Source organism: Amblyomma maculatum, chromosome 8 (genome assembly GCF_055883805.1).
Source record: "Amblyomma maculatum isolate TAMU_Amacu chromosome 8, ASM5588380v1, whole genome shotgun sequence".
NCBI lineage: Eukaryota > Metazoa > Arthropoda > Arachnida > Ixodida > Ixodidae > Amblyomma > Amblyomma maculatum.
In genome coordinates, this window is record NC_139351.1 from 76,830,768 (window position 1) to 76,852,616 (window position 21,849).

The 21,849-nt window shown below is 40.8% G+C and overlaps 1 protein-coding gene across 1 annotated transcript; it reads right to left on the reverse strand.

The window, feature by feature from the left end:
- Window positions 1-606: 606 nt before the first annotated feature.
- Window positions 607-16,038, reverse strand: LOC146181565 (uncharacterized). Its single transcript, XM_084577901.1, has 4 exons — window positions 15,895-16,038; window positions 10,320-10,402; window positions 7,016-7,096; window positions 607-852 (listed from the first exon to the last, which is right to left on the reverse strand). The coding sequence occupies exons 1-4, from the start codon at window positions 16,029-16,031 to the stop codon at window positions 716-718; spliced, it is 438 nt and encodes a 145-aa protein (XP_084434027.1). The 5' UTR covers window positions 16,032-16,038; the 3' UTR covers window positions 607-715.
- Window positions 16,039-21,849: the final 5,811 nt, after the last annotated feature.

The window sequence follows — 21,849 nt, forward strand, 5'->3', positions numbered from 1 at the left end:
ATTCCTATTCCATCAACGGGATATTGTGGCAGTGCCACATGCATATTGTAAACAGTCATTCCTGAAAATGAAAGCTGCAATATACGGTATATTCCGCAGCGATTGCATCATCATTGTATTTATTATAAACTTTAATCGAAAGAATTTCAGAATATTAGGATGCCCCTTCTGCAAAATGTAAGTGCCTTATTAGAATATCAGTAAAAAGTATCTCTAATTTTTAAACTAATTTGTTATAAATTGTCTTAGCTCCTTACGACAGTTTCCTAACTGAAATAAAATATCACTAACGCATGTTCCTTTAATATTTCGAGCTCATGGTCCGAAACCAAATGGAATACCTTGCATGAAGGTCAAAGAGTCGTGAAGAATTACCGCAATGTAATAATTGTCCTCAAAGGAAATATATAAAACGCATCAAAAGCTGCTTTTGGCAGTTTTGAAGGCTTGCCTCAGAGAGTAAGAAGTTGGAACATGCTTAATTTCGAGTAAATTGAAGTCTTTGTGTCAAAGAATTGTGCTGTGATATCTGGATTTCGAGCACAGCCAGAAGTAATTTTGCTTCTCTTTGCAGCAAAGGTAACAGGATATTGTGATTAGGATGCGACAAGGCCTTTTAATATTTACGCTTACAATCTACAAGCTAAGTAGAAAACCATGTGGGAAAGTATTGATATTTCGTCGTAAACTATGTTTGCCACTTCCAAAACTTGCGTCAACTATTGCAATTCTTGTTGACTTGATGTTTTTCACTTGAACAAAGGCTGTCAAACTCTAGGTTGCATGAAGCAGGTGGGCCATTTTGTTTCATGTCGCTCTCCCACTGGTACATTTCACAATGTGTTTTTCCATCTGAAATTGAAAAGCAGGAAAAATCATACCTAAATGAATTGGCATCAGTTTATGGTTTGAAAAATAGTATAGCAGATTATAATAATAAAATGAAAAGCAGGAAAATTCATACCTAAACGAATTGGCATCCGTTCATGGTTTGAAAAATAGTATGGCAGATTATAATTTACGTTTACGACGGCCAGATTTGTATAGCGCCTGTTCTCATAGCAATAAAGCCATCAGTAAAAAACACATATTGCTATGTGATACGAAGATATTTGTCCCCCTATCAGACGCACTTTGGGGGTAATAAAATTCGTAGGAGAATGACGATACACTTCAAATAAAAGCTGTAATGAGGATTGAAGTTATCTATAGAGTATTACATTTATCTGGGGCTATGTTGATTTGTACAAAACACAATGTCAGCTATAATGCATTTATATAGATTCTGAGCTTAAACGCATCTTCTAATTTCTTAGAAGAGGCGAGGCCTATAGAGATTGCGCCAGAGAAAAATTTAGAAACTTGCTTTCAGAAGCTAGGTTGAAGGTTGAAGGTTTATTTTCGCAACTGGTGTTGCGAGGACAGCCAGGGAAAAAGCTGTATAGACAGCTTGAGAGGTCCTGGCTTCCTCTTACAGAGCAGCATTGACGGCGGCGGAGTACAATACATCAAACAAGATGTGAGGAAAAAAAAAACATCGTCGGTACAAAGAAAGAGACGTACTTTTAGTACACAGTGCATTGTACTTGTACAGTACAAAACTACATGAACATTTGGGGCAATTCTTTCAAAGAAATATTGGTTAAATATATATTTTCGGAGCAGTACAACTTGTTCAGAAGGGTAGGTAGGGTATGCTGCAACATCTGTTTGCCGTAGTTTGTGCGGCATTTCTTAACATGCCAAGGTTCTGCTGCGCGGGTATCATACACAGTTCTGCTTTGCTCTAACCCAGCAAGTGTAAGTAAGAAGTCATCCTTTTTCATTATGGCGAGTTTATATCTATAGCACAGCCTATAGTGATACATGGACTTCATTTGTATAACGTTGTGTTGATGGAAAAGGCTTGCAGTGTGGCAGAAATACGGCACTTTACATGCAATGCGTATAATGCGCTTTTGTAAGACAGTGAGTTTGTTAATATTTTCAGCTGTTGTTGTTGCCCACACCATACATCCGTAGTTGGCTATGGAAGAGAACAAAGAGTGGTAAAGTAACATGTTAACTGATGTAGGAAAATTAAACCAACAGTGCAAAGCAACTGTTGTGCGCATAAGAGATGCTATTCATCGCGGCATTGTCTTCAATCCCAGATGGGGCGAAGCAATGGCTGCAACGGAGCGGCGGGCCGGTGGATGGGTTCTTCTGACGTTGGCAGGTGGTACAGAATCGGATGTGCTGACGAATGACGCAGTACATGCCGCGCCAGTAATATTGCATACGCAGTCGGGTATACGTTTTCAGTACACTTGCGGAGCTGAATTGGGCATCTGCGGTGAAAGAAGAGCAGATTTGCAGCACTGAGGTGTCGGAGAATCACGAGCAGTCACTTTCGCCCTGTAGATTGCAATTGCGGCGGTATAAACGCTCATGACGAATGGCGAAATGGGAGGCTTGACGACGAAGTGCACAGGACGTTGAAGTCGCTGCGAGCCTTGACAGGAATAATGAGTTAAGAAAGGATCCTTGACCTGCTCAGATAGGATGCGGAAATGTTAAATGGCGCAGACGAAGGCAGCCACCGAATTTTTTGGAAGCGATGCAAGGGTGCCAGAGGCATCTTTGAGGGAGGACAGCCAACAGAGTGCGTGGAGTTCTGTACCTACCAAGAATAGGCGACCGCGAATTTAAGGATGAAACTTGTGTAATTTCCCTGATGATGGCCAAAGACACTGTTTCAGTCCAATAATAGTTCGATTCCGCTTCAATAGCAAGATTTGCGTTGCGCCAGAACATGTTCAGACCAACGCCTCTTGCATCAGTGTTTATTTCGGTCGAGCCGGAAGGGTAAAAATGGCCGAGTAAAGGGGGAGAGGACAGTATTCGGCGCAATGCATTGAACGCACCATCAGAGGCTTGTGACTAAGATGAGAGATACGGACTGCCGGCAAGAAGTGGCGTTAAAGACGCGAATATACCGGCAAAAGTTCGGATAAAAGGGCGTAAATATGAGCACAAACAGATAAAACTTTGACGCGCTTTCAAAGTGGTCGGCTTGGGGATGTCTGCAATGGCACGAAGTTTGCTAGGGTCCGGTATAACGCCAGTATTGGAGATAAAAAGGCCAAATATCGTCAGTTTGGTAATGGCAAAGTAACATTTTTGTCAGGTTGATTTTAAGACAGGCTTCACTGAGGCAGGCGAGTACGCGTTGAAGGTGCAGGAGGTGAAAAGGAAAATCTTCCTAGAAAACGTCAATGTTATGAAGATGGCAGGCACGTTTCCCATCTGCGCCCGCTCAGTACATTATTCATTATTATGTGGTGGTGATAGGGGCATTGTAAAGATCGAAGGCATGACGCTGAATTTATTCAAGACGCTCGGGTTGACGAAGATGTTTTTGGGGTGGTCAGCGGAAGCCATTGGTACTTGCCAATAGCCGGAGCGTAAGTCTAGTGACGAAAAGAACTCCGGTCCCTGCAAATGGTCTATCGTGTCATCCGTCCTTAGAAGTGGATAAACATCCTCGCTGATGATGTTGTTAATGTTGTGAAAAAGGGTGGTACCTTTTTTTTGTCACCAGAACGAGGGGAGTCGCAAAAGGGCTATGAGATGTTTTTATGATTACCCCTTGAAGCATATTGGTACATATTCAATGAATATGCGGCTCTCGGTGGGTGGCACGCGATATGGTCGCTGGAGCAAGGAAGCGTGCGTACCAATGTCAATGTCGTGAGATACGGCCGAGACGCATCCCATAAAAAGGCTGGGACATGTCAAAGGAAGCACTGAAGCGCTGCAGCTTGAGCGATTCAGTGCTTCAGGCTGCCTTCTCAGCATTCTCTTCGCTTCCAAGCCCGGGAGTTTTTATATCTTTGTCCTCTATGCAATTCAGTGGATTGAGCGAGCTATGCAATGCCGCGCCCTGCCTCAGATAGTGACGCTGCTTCACTTCAAACCATTCCCAGCCTCGTCTAATTAAGGCGACTACCCGAACGTGGAATTCAAAATTTTTTTGATGAAATGGTGAAGCGTTCCTGCTAGTCCAGGTGCCGAAAAATAATTTCTTCATCGTTAGCTTCGTCATGCGAGGAATAAAATACATCAGGGCCGCATGTCGAAAATTATCGTAACTGAGAGTGAAGAACTCAATTATTGGTTCGTGTGCAGATTGCGAGCACACTACACCGCATCATTCCCTGAAATATTTTATAATTTCGAAGAGTGCCCTTTAGACACTGCTGGTGGTGTTTTACGCCCATGAAATGATGGCTAATTGTGCACGTATTTTGCGCCGCTATTTAATGAACATGGCTCACAGTGTCTTCCACGATCTCACCAAAGATTCAGGTATAATAATACTGCTATCATTCATTTTCATTGTATACACGGGCTAAAACGTTGGATAGGTGGTACCTAAAGACACCAGCTATATAGCAAGTCGTCTTATTTAGAGCAATTATATTAAAGCGTTAGCTTTAAGACTTACCCCTACATTTGGCCCGTTTTTGTTCGCACCTGCTTACAGTGATGCCTCTGACAGGTAGTAGTGGCAGATGACTGTACCGGGTACTGAGTCGTCAGTGGTTTGTGTGATAACAGAACGCCACTTTTTCATGGCCGAATCAAAAGGTGTCCCTAACGTTGACAGCATTTTGTAAAAGGACTTCTACCCCCCAAGAGCTTCTGATCCCGAGTTATCCACGCTACAACTAGGCCATTAATGCCCGTTTTTACGGCTTGAGTAAAGCAGATCATCATATTTATCTCATGTTGTCTTTCACATGTCTTGCGTTACCACCGTGTGCTTATAAATGTGTGCTACGGAATAAATTCAGATTAGGCCCAACCGTGCTAAATCATATGTCACTCTTCATTTATTAGTATGCTATGCTGAAGGCAAAATGAGAATAATTTTCTAAAAAAGGATCTCATGGCTTCAAAATATTTATTAAGCTATTTTATATATTTCATGGCTTCAAAATATTTATTAAGCTATTTGATATGAAAGTGTGGGTAAGACATAAAAGGGTCAATATAATTGGCGAGCCAGCAAACTTTCTGAGGGCTATCTATAAACTGAATGATCAGTCACAAAACCTGACTAGTGTGACTCTGCTTGTATGCTATATTAATGTTGCGCTTAAGCCTACATAAGAATATTGTGGAAGAAGGCCAGGTTGAGACGGCAAGGTGGAAACGGCAAGGCAAGGGATGCCGTGTCTGGCGCGCGCAGGATCCCGCGCCACGGGACGATGATGATGGTATGTAGAAATGAAAGAGGTAGATCATGGCATGTACAAATTAAAGAACGTCCACAGAAGGCTCACAATATCATGAAATTATTTTACTGTATCTATCGGCACACGTGTTCAACAATAAAAATATTTGATAACGTGCGAGTAAACGGTAGTTATTTCCTGCATAAAATGATCATCTATCGCTCGCAGAGATGACTATGCCTATGATGTTATTAAGTGATTGGTTGTTTTTAGCAATTTTATTCTTGCTGCCAGAAACAGACGATGTAAACAATGCAACGACAACTGCGAATATTCACAAGAAATATCTTTTTATAATAGTTAATTATGCACAGAGGCATTTTAAAAATAATTAAATATTTCGTGTTACGAGATGCTGACTGAGCAGGTGCAACCAAGTATCATAGTCTTCCAATTAAAACGAACCCATAGGCAAAATTTGTGGTCAAGCTTGTGGACATCAGCCTGTTTACCTGATGGCACATACCTTTTAATTATATTTTAAACTTAGTGCTAAATCTTTAACTAATAACAGAATCTGCTTGAAGTTGGATTTTGCTTCCTATCATGTCTCTTTTCATATGCTAACTTCCTCTTCTCATTTCCTGCCTCTGTAGTTTGTCTCTGTTCTGCGTTGTGATAATGATCTTCATGAACTTTGTTTGGCCTAATGAAACAGCTTCGTCCTTCAATTTCTAATTGTAAGCACGTAAACAAACAAATCAAACCGGAATGTATGCATTAAAGAACTGTTAAAAATGTCAAAATAAAAAGTAGCCACCAAAATACAAAAAAAAATGTAATCGCAAAAGTGGCATGCCGCCTAACACATGTCGAAGAGTATACATTTTATGTATAATATAGCTTTTAAATATGTGTTTAAAATTAATAAAGAATGCGATATTGATCGCTTTCGAGAAGAATAACGTGGCATTACGTGCATAATGTCGTTGGTAGCTAGTCAGCGCAGTTACAGTTACTATCATTACGTACTCTTCGGCTTTTAGCCGCGTTGCGACATCTGACGAATTTTAGTGACGCCATAGAAATTTCCCTGTTATTCCGTAATAAATTACTCAATTGAATCAATATTCAGGGAGCATAGTTGCTAAGAAAATTGACCGGAGTGTCCATCCACTTAATACGAAAAAGCAAGGTTGTCTACATTAGTCCCTTTTCAAATAAGAAAGAAGCATAAGTTATAATAAGGGCGTTTTATCTGGCCGAGATTCTCCTTGTAAAATATGCCCGCATCATTTAGGGAACAGGCGTTACGTCCTCCCAAATGTCAACTTGTTCCCTGTGACAAATCATTCGTTCCACATGCAAATATTGCATAAAATGTTTATTTTTCTAGCCGGGTTCATACACGTGTCTTGAATCTTTTCGGTCACGCAAATATATATTATAGTCTAAATCATAATAATAAGGGCAAATACATAACAGTAGTACATAATTTTATAATTCAGTTGCATCATTACAGAATGAAGGACAAATAACTTTCCCGTTGACTACCAGGTGACAGCATACAAAGGAAATGTTTTTATGGAAAAGGGAACATAAGTAAGATTCCTTATATTTTTCAATAGGAGCCAGGTATGTAGTGGATGTATACTTTTCATTAATTTCGGCCCGGTACTTCTAGGAGTAGCCGAGAAGAAAATATATATATTTTCATTAGATTCGACCGCTGATAGTATTTCTGAAGATATCTTTTGTGATACATATCTGACTGTTTGAAATTGATTACTCACCTTCCTCATACGTAAATGTTAAAATGGCACAATGAGTATTCGGATCCCAGTAGCGCATTGTGTAGGGCTTCTGTGCTGTATCTGGAAGCGAAACGGCGATATGCTATTCATAAATAAAGTGTTCATGGGCCGATTAATAAGGCCACGTTAAAAGTACAGTCACACACTCCGAAATATTTTTACTGATGACTGTACGTAATACAACAGCCTTTTACCGGAACCACAAATCCGCGTTTAAAACTTCAGGGGCTTGCATGAGCATCGTGATTATTCTGCAAATACGTTTTAGGTTCGCAAATGTCCCAACCCTAACAATGGGAGTGCCAAAGATGGCAATAGCTGGAATGTAGGCAGTTCAGGATGCTGTAATCTTGCTCACACTGTTTGGTTCTTACTTATGTAACAATGTTTTTAACGGAGGTTGCTGCTAGGGACAACCAACTAATTAGAAAATGCGCTTTTCGGCGTGAGCAAGCTTGCGTATGAGTCCCACCCCCAATCACTTAAAAACTTAATATTTTTTCTACCATGCCTCCGCACTATCGTTCTCAGCTAAAGCTGTATCTGAACGGCCATTTAAAATGCTTCGACGTCTTTCATGAAAATGTCGCATCATGTGTCAGGAAGGTTTAAAACAAAAGTTCATTTAGCAATATCACCTCTCCGGGTTCGAACCCGACCTCGGCGGCTGCGCTTCGATGGAGGCGAAAAGAAGTCCGTGTGCTGTGCGATGTCAGCGCACGTTAAAGATCCCCAGGTGGTAGAAATTACTCTGCAGCTCTTCACTACGGCTCCTCTTTCTCCCTTTCCAGTTTCACTCCAACCTTCCTCCCTACTATTACGGAGCGGTTCAGGTGTCCACAGAAACAAGTGTGACAGATGCTGCGCCTTTCTCGTCCTGTGAACCGACTATTATCGATATCACCTACCGCATTATCTGAAACGTTAGCCATTAATATAGTAGAGGCCGCCTTTGCTAGCGTATCAAGAACAGTATAACTACGGAAATCTGCGCTGCGGATTCATCCACTGAAGATTTTGTTGCCTAATTATTAAGCAGCGCGTCCGAGAACACTGATTCGTCAGCTGACTTAAACTGAAATCATGAAAGGTACACTAGCGAAATTCCAGAACATGAATTCTTTCCGTGCCGAATTTGATACTCTATTTCCTACGGAGAGTTCACCCTCACATTGCAGTATTTGAAGTAAATGCTCTCCCTGCGCTGAGGTTTCTCGGAAAAATATTTCATTATTATATATTTCATTCATTATAATACACATTTTGTGACCTGTGCTGCGGTTTACGGTTTTACGCATATCTTGTTAGGTTTTTAAAATTTAATACAGTAAAGTCAGTAATCGCCAGAAAAAAACTTAAACAAAGCTCTCAATACAAAAGCGCATTTATATTGGCAGGGATAGCATCTCTGACTCCAGTGATGCCTATCTGCCCCGAGCTCACTAAGATTCTATGATTGCCACCTCCCCGTGCCGTAGCAGTCGCTGCTTAGAGCAGGGTTATGATTTGTTCTTAGATATGTGTGGTGTCCAGAGTGCTTCTAATTACCTGTTTTAACTTTCTCAGATAATAAGAACAACCAATTTCTGTGACTGGTCGAGTGAGTGAAAGTTGCTCCTCTGGCTGTTTTCTGTTTTATTTGGCGTTGCTCCACAAGCATAGCTCAAGCCTGTGTCTGACAAAAAATATTTCAGGTTTTCCCGCTCAATTGGGTAAAGCTTACAAAGTGTATATTAAGCAGACGCGCTCACTGTAACATTGAAGAAAATGGCATAGGATACAGCCTCAAGAAAACCAAGATAAATTAGCCTCTCACGCTCGCTGACGCATTCGAACGGTACTAGCGACATCTGCCTTTTCTTTTTAGTCTTTCTTGCCATAAAAAGTAAGCTTAGATGAGAGCTGTTTGGTTCTGCCTAAAACTCAGTAGTCTGTAGATGCCAAACCACTACAATTTCTTTTCTGTGCCTCTTTTGTGTATCCAGACTGCGAACAGACGATTCGCAAATTTAAACATAAGGTATAAATATGTAATTTTTTGTGCATCCTACAAAGTTTTTGTGCCCTTGAACGATGTTGAGGCGGTTTAATTTTTATCTCTTCAATAGGCTAGCGATTAAATTTGAGGCACGCTGTCGAAAGCTTGGAATATCTAGTAAATACGTGGAGATTAGGCTTAAATAAGATTTCAGTGTTCTCCTCTGGAATTGTTGATCCCAAACTTTTGATGCTGCTCTTCGCTTTTTCGATTGCTTAGTTCCGAAAAGTAGCCAGCACAGGGCAACAGCACCCTTAGTAAATTAAAGCATTTTAGACAGTAAATGGGGCACAAAAGTATATCCTAATCCTACCTAACTTCTAATACAAACATCGGGCGACATTGTATATTGAGTGATACAGGCTAATTATAGAACTATAAGCGATGAAGTGCACTAACGTCAGCGTTCACGTTTTCAACAGCACCTGCTTCTCTAAGAGTCTCAAAATGCCATATAAATGGTAAATAAATTCTAAAGAATTATGCAATATTCATGACCTATCATTATTTTTCGAAGAATGAGCGAAGTACTGTAAAACAACTCTGCCCGTTTTTGCGAAAACTTTCGCTTAAAAATGTGTGAAAACGTCAGGTAATAAATAATGCATCCTTATTCATAACTTGGCAAAACTTACTCAGTGTGCATTAAAAAGGGGCTAAAAGGGCGTCGTAAGTTGAAATTGGAGAGAGTTGAAAACTGCTTAATCGAACAACACTTGTCTGCTGTTTCTCCGAAGCCAGTGTCTAATACGCGTAAAAATATTTTGAGCCATCCTTCTAAATATTGGTCCGCTAGTTGACGCATGCAGTTTAATTATCGTGCTGGTGTTTAAGGTTGTGGTGTACGCACTCCGGAGAAATTCTGTGCATAGTTTCCCAAAATCGAAAATAAACCACTTTAAACACCCGAAATGCATCTGCACCAAATATGAGAAAATGAATTGCGTCTTATATTAAACATTGTATTTGTCAATAAACGCATTTTCAAATTTCGTCTGCCGGTAAAAAGTGACAATGACAAACGGCGTTGGTGATACCTGAGAAACTTTATCAACCTCTCTGCGCATAAAAGGTGAAAAATAATAATTGGCACGCTTTTTCAACGTATTCACTTCATGCCAAAATGAAAGCGCGTCTCATACATTTGTTTGAGGAGAATTTCGCCCTAAAAGGGCGAATATGTACAATATTTGCGGGGCGTTAATTGGCGACGTGGGAGGGAGAATAATAATACATTTTCCTCACCTTTATGGATGCTTACGTCTATGATTGGTTCATCGCTTTCTTCTTTACCGTTTGTAGGCGTTACATATATAGTCAGATTAATCCTGTAGAAAATCAAAATTGAGGCTGTAATTTGGGCGAGGTGGTATTGGTTCATAATGAAAACGGCGCGCGAAAACGAGACGAACGAAGAAAGACACAACACAAATGTGTCCTTCGTTCGTCTCATTTTCCCGCGCTTGTTTCACTATGACATTAATATAACAAAATAACAGATGAGCTGAGCTTTTCCCATGAATCATATATTAACCTCCTGGACAAATAATTTAAGAGTACTTCCTTCTCACGTAACTTAAAAAGTAAAGAGGAAAACATCGAAGGCCGGCAAAATGGTAAGTGGAAAAGTAAAATTTTAACGGGGTAGGCAATTCCACTCGAAAGCAAGAAACTGTAATGTAGCGTTTATAGAAGAAGGGCGGACACCAGGCCACCTCGGACTACGGTTAACCCTTTAACTATCTGCCGTACGGGTACTGCGACCGCATTCCGTCGCGGCGTTTTTGCCCTACAGGTACTGCGTTAAATGCATAGCGTTTAACCATATTCGTCACTGGAGGCGAGTTTTCTTTTTCGGATTATTCGACAGTCGAAGGGTTAATACCTGGCTGTCCACATTGCCGTTAATGTGGCAACATGGCGCTCAATCTCTACTGCACGCATTAGTTCTAAAGCTTCTTTCTCTCGTTCTGCTTGCAGATACTTGCAAAATTTATAACAGCGTTGGCAGAAAGCTGCGTCATAGAGTCCTAAGTATTGACCGTCACTGGAATGTGCTTACTTCAAATAATAGTAAGGCATTAATAGGCAATGCGTGTCATATTACAGTAGTAACAGATATAAGTGGAGGTGGGCGAGCAAATCCCTATTACTGGTAATTCTGATGCACAAGCATAAGAAAAGATAGCGAAAAAGAGGGTCCAAGCTTCTGGCTTTAGACTAGGAATATTAAAGCATGAAAAGCTTCTCGGTACAGTTTATAAATCACAATAATGTGTAATCACTGATAAAAGATGCTGCACGAAGCAAGTGTTAGGCTGGTGTTCTTCTGAACAGCTCAGCCCATTTATCATGCAACAGATGTTTTGTTTGGGCTAGTTGGTAGCGGTTTCTTGAAGACATAGCGCAAAAAAGACGAGGACAACTAACACAGATGTAGACAGGACAGTGCCTGTCCTGTCTACATCTGTGCTAGTTGTCCCCGTCTTTTTTGCGCTATGTCTTCATGAAACCCATTTAGTAGTCATAGTATTTTGCAATTATGTTATGACTGGATTGAAACGTTTTGTCAGATATCTTTACTCTTACCACATTTCTTCTCAATTCGCGTAAACTAGCCACATATGCCTAGATGACACAACCGCGATCTGAGAGAGAGTCAAGCAGAAACTCTCTTTATACTGACAAGGTGGAAGCGTATACACAACATATAAAGAAGCGACTTTATCCCCAGGTAACATACTTGTTCAAAATATTAGCAGCCAGGTAAACTGACGCGCTATATCAGTTTAAAACATGTACCTTCCTACCCTAAGCCATATACTCTTGAAGCGGTCAGACTTGAGATCGCTTTGTTGTTGCGTGTGCGGGAGCTCTTATAATTATTCCTTTTGCTCCAGAGTGCCTTTTGTGCCGAATTCATTCGCCTTCTATTTAGTTTATATATCAGTGCTTGTTGCATTAATATCATTTGTAATTATACGTCGATACAAAATTCACTACAGTAATTCATGGGCTTCAGGCAGATTGCACGCCAATGACATAGACGGGCACGTACATTGGAACACGAGAAAGCGATATGAAACACATGTTTGGTGCATAGCCCGCGTTCATTGCAAGGCAGATGCAATTCACGTACCAGGCAAGTGACCTCTATGCAGGACGAAAATGTCACAGCTAAAAGAAACTGCCCTCTCTCACCGGCGCCTATCTAATCTCTTGCCTTCGCCGAATGGCTATCTGGATTGTTTGAAAGTAACTTTCTGCCAAATCTCAAAGAGGGACTGTCCCTGCAGGTGCGCCTAAGCAGTGTGTAGTTCTTGAAGAATACAAATCCTTACCTATTTTTTAGCGAATTGGTTTGGTTCATTCTCGAAATCTTGGTAGGCTTCTGCTATAGTGCTATAGTTTCTGCTATAGTTGAGACATTTGCTTCAGACTCTTGTTATACCAAAGGAAAAATTAAGTCGGTTACTTATAATTCAATTGCACGTGATTCATTTTGATATGTTTCGTCCTTTTGTTCTGAATGTCCCTGGCCTTATGGATGACCCCAAAAACAAGTTTGAGTGCGAGTATAACAATATGCGTTTCCCTTTTAGCAAATATGCGTCTGGTTCTAGTGGCACCGGAACTTACAGTTTCTGTGTTGTTGCTGAATAAACGCTTCTACAAGATGTCTAAGAACGCTTAAATGTAGTGATTCTCATAAGTGCGTGCGCATTGAGATGGCACTGTTCTGCCAAAAAGAATACATCATGCAAAATGCTTATCACTCCACTTCCTGATACTTTAACATCTATAAATGCTTTCAATGCTTCTGTTATATTATTTCGTGAGCATAACATGCCAATTGTTGTCTATAAATGTCCCTGCCGTCTGTTCAGTACTGCCGCTTTCCTGGCTATGTGCAGTAAGATATCCAGCTCCAAACATCATAAATATTCACATTTTCGTAGCCACGCTATTCAACACGTAATGCGGAAGATAACTGTGGTTTTAGAAAAAGTTTGAACGGCAGCCTAACACACAACAAAAGGCATATTCGCAGCCCTCACTCTCTGAGACAGATGCCCCCTAAATCGAATGCTGAACACAAATTTTCGTTTTGCGTCTTTATAGTTTAGTTTATTCTTTATTGTATTGAAAACACAAATGTGATCCTGACAGACCTACAACGCACCTCTAGAATGCATGCAGCCGCACATCCCCGTTCGTTCTTAGTAAGACAAAGATGGATGGCGTAACCAAAGATGGAAAGCATGCTGGTAGTGGCGTAACTTGTCACTATTTGTACGTGTGGTCTAATAATTTAGGCTTTGTTTGAAATTTTCCCCAGACCTCGTTGCTTGATTTAAAATACTTGTTAGTTAACTGTATGAAGAAATCAAAAATATAGGAAGCACCAGCGAGTTAGACCAGCTAAAACGCTCGATTTATTTAATGCGAGCTCTTTTCAGATATCTTTTCAGGATCATTTCCTCTTGAATATCAATGATTTAAATGAAGGCCTTGCTTCGAATGCTAGATTAAACTCTGAGGACTGTGTTCTGTATAACAATGTGTAGTGTGCAGCAGATTTGACCGTGTTGCAGTCTGATCTCGAAAAAAGCTGCTCCTGGTGCGTTAAATGGAAAATGGACCTGAATGTAGCAAAATATTTTCGTGTGCAGTTCACGAACAAAAGGAAAAAGTCGTCAAGCTCATACTTTATAATTAATGCTTTGGTACAATGTCTGGACTAAGTCAGATATCTGGGCATCTCATTAACGGCGACATTGGACTGGACAAATTACATTCAAACTACATGCTATAAAGCGTGTCGCCTGTTACATATTTTTCAAAGAAATTTTATGTGTGATCCAAAAGCTGCGAAGGAAACATTTTACCTCTCTAATATCAGGCTGGTGTCGCAATACGGGTGTGTAGCTTGGACTCCTTCACAAAGCCCCTTGAAGATAATTTAGAGCGTGTTCAAAAACGGACTTCAAGATTCGTCACGGGTATCTACAACTACAAAATCAGGGGTTCTCAAATCAGGGAAAGTCTAGGTTGGAAACGGCTCTCCGCGCGCAGAAAGTTCTTCCGGTTAAAGCTTTTGATCAAAATTAACAATTGTAGCAATGAAATTGGTAAATTGGTAAAAACATCAGTAAATTGCTGCCCGGGGCGGCCTTCCCACATTCGGCCTTGGCTTATTATTCTGAAGTCACAAACCAAAATTCAATCAGGTGACGTCACATCGCGTATACTGCTGCTGCTCACGTGCCGTGTGAATCCTTCCGGGGTCGTCGAACGATAGAAAAACAATGATTTGAGTCACATTTTTTCACAAATTCGGTATTGTGTTGGCGCTGTACATGGCCATATATTTATTTATCTAAATATATAACTAATCTGTCGAATTATATAAACCTATTTCATTGCCTAAAAGGCTCTCGAATGAGGCAACTTCCTGCAGTAGCGGCACCGTTGCGGAGTGCAGCGGCCACCCTTCTTTGGGATGAAACTGCAGAGAGACACTAGAGATTGGGGATGTGCATGTGGCAATATATTTTCTTTTGTTCTTGTCATCTTCATTTTACAAGAGATGATTTTGCAATGTGGTTATGTTGTTTTGCAGTGTGCAGCCGTGCTTTGGAAAAATGTGAGAAGAGAGCTTTACAAGCCGCAATAAAAGAAATGTAATGAAGGTATGTTGCCAGCAAAAGTGTGTCGGAACCGTACCGTGAATCGACTCTGAACGATTACTCCGATTTGTTCCGGTTCGAGTTCAGTAGCGAGTCCAGTACCGAGGGAGTATTCGTGTTCGTTTCCGATTTTCGATTCGATTCCGGTTCAGATTAAGCACCCTGGTTTGGAGATTGTTCACCAGCACTAACCATGCCAGCGGCAGCAGATGTAGAAGGTACTCTTTGAACGTTACTGCTGCGTAGTACGTGATGTAAAGATCAGGGTGGGAAAAGTGCAATAACACTCTTAGACTGCATATGACACCAATACTGCTACATTATGTGCTTTCTTGAGGCTAATTGGCTACTAGAGGTAAGAAATAAAGACAACTTGTTACGAGATAAATACAAACTGAGCCAACGGCCTCCAACGGCTGTCAGTCGCGTTTGTTTGCCTTTTGGTTTTACGTTTCCCTGTAGTGAAGCTCCCGCAGCGCAATTGTTTTAAGGTGAAAACGCCACAAAGGGCACGCCAGAAAGGTCATGTGCTGCTAACATCTACCTAGTCTCCACACGCATTTAACATATATATTGTCCCAGCCCTGTATGCATTCTCTTTGCATGTCTTCTATTCACAGTCACTGAAATATGGCGATTTAGTATATGTGCGGTAAAAGATTTTTTTCCCCGTATTACTTCAGATTTCTGTCACAGAAAGCCACGGCACCCTATAGCCTGTCGGAATACATTTACTGAAAATTCCTCATGAATTTTTAACTAAATATATACGCTATGACTTAACATATGTCTCAGATGAATTTGGGTGCAGCTGCATTTAGGAAACAGAAGACGACCATGGTTTGGCGCTTTCGACTGCGGTGCAACCGAGCATCGACACTTTTTTGAAAAACGGTTCCTCGTTTATTCGAACATGTAGAACTTGAATAAGACTGAAACATTCAACGGCATAAACATATCTAAATATTGGTAATCTTGCATGGAGTAGAAAATATTCAAATGATGCAGAAATAATAATATATTAGCAGAGAATGTCATTCCAACAATTTAACAGTCCTCCTTTGTTTCTGTTTTAATTTGTATGGTGTTTCGTAAAAGCATTTATTTCTGCAACATATTAACGCCCTTACCATGTTTGTCCCTCCTTATGGTGGTGGTCATATATGTATCTGTCTCCATCAATAACATCGACTTTTTTAACATTAACACAAGAGTTCTCTTGTCCACTTGGTCCATAGCGTATGAAACTCCGTCGCACCATCCACATTTTTTCATTGGTGCTGAGGAACTAGAAAAAAGATCATCACCAGCATAGTTTTGCGATCTGCGACAAGACTTGTATTAGTAGGGAAGAACTATGGCAAAACGAACAGTACCACTTTGAAAAAAAGCTCAGTTGTTATATCCTGCGCTGGAAAATTGCTGGTTTTCCTAACGAATGCTAAGGCTCTCAATATTTGCTTCTAAACAACAATGTCATGGTGTAGGGGAGCAAGTGATAGGGCAATTTTATGACAGGCCAATTATAATTCACTTATTTTTAAGCATATTGTTTATACCTAATTAAGAGCAATTTAAGCGCATCATATCATATAATGGTCCATTGTGTCCCTAACTACTCTGCTTTAAGTTATAGCAGTCAAGATAACTTGATGAAAGTGCACGAAAGAACTGATGCGTATATGCGACAACTATAATGTCCGAACTCTTATCGGCAGGTGTGCGCCGACAGATGTGAGCAAGTTTCTACATTATGGTGGATCTGTGTGTGGCAGGCTAAATTAAGTGATGCTACTACGACTACTATGTTGAGGGCAGCGAAAGCGGGGTTCATAGTTCTCGTAGGCATGCGGCAGCCTTTCAGCCGAGGTATTTTCTTTGATAATCTCTACCTGCCTTAATATTTCTGGGGCGCTTTAGGGCACTCTATAAGAATTTGATTCTCTTTGTATTGCTGTAAAGTTTTTTGCTAAACGAACAGAGACGGTTATTTTCTTGTGATACATCACTCTACTATATTAAGATAAACTTTGTACTTCAACCTATATGCCCCTCCTGTACCATGCCGGAAAATGCAGGTTGAAAATTCGCTGTGACAATAGGAAAGAGAGATTTCTTTCTATAGATTTGAACTTTAATTTGAGTCGTTATAAATTCCTACTATAAACTAGAATTTGGGGGCCACTTACATCACTTACAGAGTCATTCTCACACAAAATCATCATTATTCTAATTACTATTGGATAGTAATAGATTAACAAAACTAATTTCCCTCAGGTCAGCAAACACGCATAAGAATACACAGTCATTTCAAATTTAAATCACGCACTTTTAAAAATGTTTCATCGGTACAGTATGTGATAAATAGCTGGCAAACTGTTATGTATACACATATTACATTTATCTGCTAGATATGATGAAGTGCGGGAATGTTAAACTACAGAGGTTAGGTGGCGTTCCGTTTTACTGCCTGGCCAAATAAACACAGGCGCTTTTAGTCGCATGCATGGGGTATACACCAGAATCCAAACAACAATCAGCTTTGGCGTACACCATTTCTTGCCGAGGTTCTGGCATCAAAAGGCGGTTAACAGGCGCAGTTCAAGTACGGCTTCGACAGAGTGCATACGCCCGTGCTGCAAGTCCACAGGGGGGTTAGTGAAATGTAGTAGGGCCGCGAGTAAATATGTTTTAATTTCTCGCATGATATAGGCTACGCTGCAGAAACAACTGTCATCCCTACACAGGTTACTAAAAACGTTTTATGTGTGGAAGCGTAGCTTAAAATATATATTTTTGTCCGCTATACAGAGGAATTAGAATCACGTAGACGAATTGAGCTGCCCTGTAGGAGGGTAAAAGTTTCACAAATATACCGGCCCTGCGTCGATCCAGATGTTTCGTTAGACGTCAGTGCCGACAAATGAGGGAGGAAGTCGACACGTTCGCCCACCTCTAGGTGTTTTTTTCCTATCCCCAAATCATAGGAAACTGCCAAGCTGTGGCAGCACGCAACTTTTCAAAAGGTAGACCCTGCGATTCCTATATTCTCCATGTACTTCATTCATAGGCATTCTACAGACACAGAATTCCTCGTCAACAGTTTTCGGATCTGCTTGAGTGATCTGCTTAAGAACTAGCTGTGGTCAATTGACCCCTTTCTCGACGAAACCCCAAACCATGTCTTTTTCATTTCGATATTTTGTGAGAGGACCTCGACTTTTCATATATTCCACGCAGCTAAGGTGAATACAGCTTTGAACATGGCTTTAATGAGATCCAGGTGCTTCAAAAAAGGATTTTCCTGTCCTATACACTGAACCGCAGTATTTGAAGCTTGATTTTAACAGAATTTACCTACAAAGTGGCCAAAAAACAAGACTAGGGGAAACCGTGAACCCCTTGCATACTCTGTGTCTGAGGAGGTCTAATCCTCACTTGCCACACATGCGTCATATCTTTAGACTGTATTTGGTCTTGGGAAGCGGCAATGTAGCCTATAGCTGAGATTACCTAATACTTTCTGTATTCTTTAGCATCTGCAGTCGCCTTTATTAGAATTTATGTCTAAACAATTTACGAAATGTGGTCTCAGCATCCTACAATAGCCTTATTAAATAGCCTTAATATTATTCTCCTTCATTAGCACAAGTGAGGTTTCGCATTGCAAAAATTCATCTATTTAGAAAATTTACTGTAAGTCATATGCTCGCGCTCATGACATGGTCCTTATGTCAGCGCGGCCAAATATCGAACGCTGTGTCGGAATAAACAGAACTCTGATATTACAGCAGCAAGACCATGGTACTATACTAACGCTTTCGGAAGAAGTCTTCTTATATATTGAGCCCTAGACATGGACTGAGATTTCCGGACAAACAAGTTACTTGTGCCTGGAGATGAAATTAGAAGCTCAGATCTAGCCAACTCTATAACCAAATTACACGTAATTGAATTTTAGAAGCGTAGCTTGTTCAGCCAGTTGGTACATAGTTGAAGTTAAAACAGAGAAAAGAAGATGCCTTAACAAGGAAGGAGTGCACAAGAACGATGCTGGAACACAACTGAATTTTACTACGTGGAAATGGTCCAAGCGAGCAGGGCGCACACGTTCGCACACGTGCGGCAGCATCAACGCCACAAAGGAGAAAATACCCAATTCAATGATTGTGCAGGTTCTGCTATCTCGCACGTGGCAAAACTATGTCCCATTCATAATATTATATTCTCTTGCAGAAAACCTGACGCACCTGCCACTTACGCGTTCAGTGCCTAAATTCCTGATTTTGAAGGCTTTTAAGATGTCTCAATCCATCTTTGTTTACCCATGGCCGATGATGTTGACATTACTAAAGAGAGTGGTATAGGTATCACAACTGTTGCAATGTTCCGGTAGATTGGCTGTGTAATCCGGCTTAAAAACTATGCGATGCTGACTTAAGCGGTGATTAATGCACTGGCCACTTTGGCCAATGTAGGCCTTACCACATGGCATGTGTAAAGAGTATACAACATCGGTTGTGCATCTGGTGAACATAGTTCGGTTCTTCACGTTGCAGATCTTTTTTGTCCTTATTTGCAGTGATACAGACATACAGGGAAGACAGTTTTGTGGGCGCTGAAATAACAACGTTGACTCCGTATCTCATGGAAACGTTTTTCACACTATTCGGAATTTTTTCGGATGCACGGTATTACACACAGTCTCGGTTCCTGACATGATGTTTCTTAATTGTGAGGCATGTGCTGTACCTTAAGCTTACTTTCTGTGGTAGAAGGCCGTATAGACCAGTGCCTACAACTTCGTAAGGTGTGAATAAACAAGAAAGCGGTTGAAGTTGGCCCGCTGGGGGTGACGTCGACCGTTTACGATGTTGACATGGCACACACGACGTAATCTACTTGCAGGATTCGTTGAGAGACAGGACCAAAAATAAAGCGGCTTTTTATTTTATCGTAGGTCTTAAGGTAGCCAAAATGAGCAATGGTGGGATTGCCGAGGAAGGCGTGCAAGATCTGACAACGAAGAGAACTGGGAACAGCGGGCATCCACGGTTTGCCGGCGGGGTTGTTATTATGTCAGTAAAGCGGTCTATACTATATTTTAATTTGACAAGTTGATGGCGCAGTCGAGAAATCGGGGATAGCGAAGTACCGTTGAGCCGATCGATTATCGGGCGGCAGTACGAGTGCGCTTGCTGAGTCGAAGGCAGTTCATGCTGAATGTCGGCCAATAATCGACGCGATATGCACATACTGGTCGGATAAATATTTTGCACGTGCGGGAAGGAATTAATCAGAGAATTACACATGATTGGGAGACAACGGAGCAAAGTGAGAGGGCATCGGCATCCAGGTGCTTCTTATCAGATGTGCAAGTTTTTCTTAACTGAAGTTCTTTTAAGTCGATATATTCCTGAACCAGAGCCACCCTTTTAAATATTTTAGGGCTGAGAGCCAGCATAAAGCATGTGGTCAGTGACTACCATCAAAAGCCGACCGGAAAGTTAAGACCAGAATTTTAAGGCAGCCCATACGTTTATTTTTATTTAAATATCTTTATCTGTAAACTTCTCGCTACCAATTTTTAAGTTATAAATAACATTCGTAAGGAATGCACTACACGCGCGTCATTTCGATTCACACCTATGGTCAGTCTTTGAAGGTATCTCAGCTGACAGAATCAGAAAGTAATCTCATCACTACAGTTGTAAATTGCTAAGCCCAACAATATGAAACCGCAGTTGCTAGCACACGGTAGCGTGCAGCTGTGCCTTGGATCAATTACCTCATCATCATATAACGAGGCTTTCTGCTGACATTTAGTGACAAGCCACAGAAAAGGCAGTTCTGGATTCTCTGTCACCCCCTTCTCACCCGTTATCTCTTCCTGGGGGCTTCGTGCCACCCCAAGGACCGTGTCGCGCTGGGGATAAGTATAAAATGTCAGCGTTTACCGTATTTTTGCGGAGTATTTTAGAACTCGGAAAATAAAAGCTGAGTTGTAGCTCAGAACAATCATTCCTAAGGAGGGTACGGTATGCAGGTATATTCAGTTGATATTTTGTTTTGGCATGTATTGTTGTAAAAATATTTTAAACTTGAGGTAACAAGGGTCTAAAATTACACAAGCAAATAAATGCTTACTTCTTTTGCGTCTTCGAGTGTGAGACGGGCTCCTAAAAGCGAAGCACAGAGGCTCAAGAATATGATCATGGTAGTGAAGCTCATCCTTGCGAAGATTTAGCCGCTTTGCTCAGTAGTGGGCTGGTAGCAGTTTCCACAAAGAACTCCCACTATATATATTTAACTTTTATGGCTCTTTTTTTGATTGTATATTATTTTTCTAAAGGTGAGGTATGAATATTGCATTACTATTTATAAATGCACACAAGCAATACGTTGGCGAGAAGAAGAAAAACGGTGATCAATGCTCCCATCCATCACAAAATTGAAGCCCATTTGTAACGTGTGGAATTTACTTGAAGAAAATTAAAATACTCTCATTGCCTGATGACAATCTCTTCTTAATGGAACTCGCAAGAGGACTGAGCTAATACAATTATGTGAATGACCTTACCTTATCTTTATCCAGATTTTTTTTTTATTTTGTGCGTTGGAGACAACACAAACAAATTAACGGCTTGTCTGTCTACTGATCATTGTTGCTGCGAATGTGAATGAATTATAGAGTGCACAGCTCCAAAACGCTGCAGAAAGCTGTCATCCCAGGTTCACTGACCACAGACAAAAAGTTTCTATTCATTTGCAAGTTCCATACCTGGCTGGAGGCAGGGTTAACGAGCAAGAGGAATGCGAAAACGTGCGACGGCAAAGAAAAGCCTGAGATGATGTATCGTTTGCTGATTGGCTTCGAACACAAAGGAGAGAGCGAGGTAGTATGAGAGGGAAGGCACAAAAAATTTGCTGCAGTTAGAAGCAAAACAGATTAAAATATTCCTTATTGACCGCGAAACATTGTCATAACAGACTTGGTTCTTGACGGTACTGAAACGATGACGAGTCTGCGGAATAGATTTTGTGCTTCTGATCAATATGTTCATAGCTTGGAGAACCATTTTCGA

Coding starts and splice junctions, on each gene's coding strand:
- LOC146181565 (XM_084577901.1), bottom strand. CDS start 16,031: ATGTGGATGGTGCGACGGAGTTTCATACGCTATGGACCAAGTGGACAA. Junction 10,403..15,894: donor CATAAGGAGGGACAAACATG/GTAAGGGCGTTA, acceptor GATTTTCTACAG/GATTAATCTGACTATATATG. Junction 853..7,015: donor AACATTTACGTATGAGGAAG/GTGAGTAATCAA, acceptor TTTCAATTTCAG/ATGGAAAAACACATTGTGAA.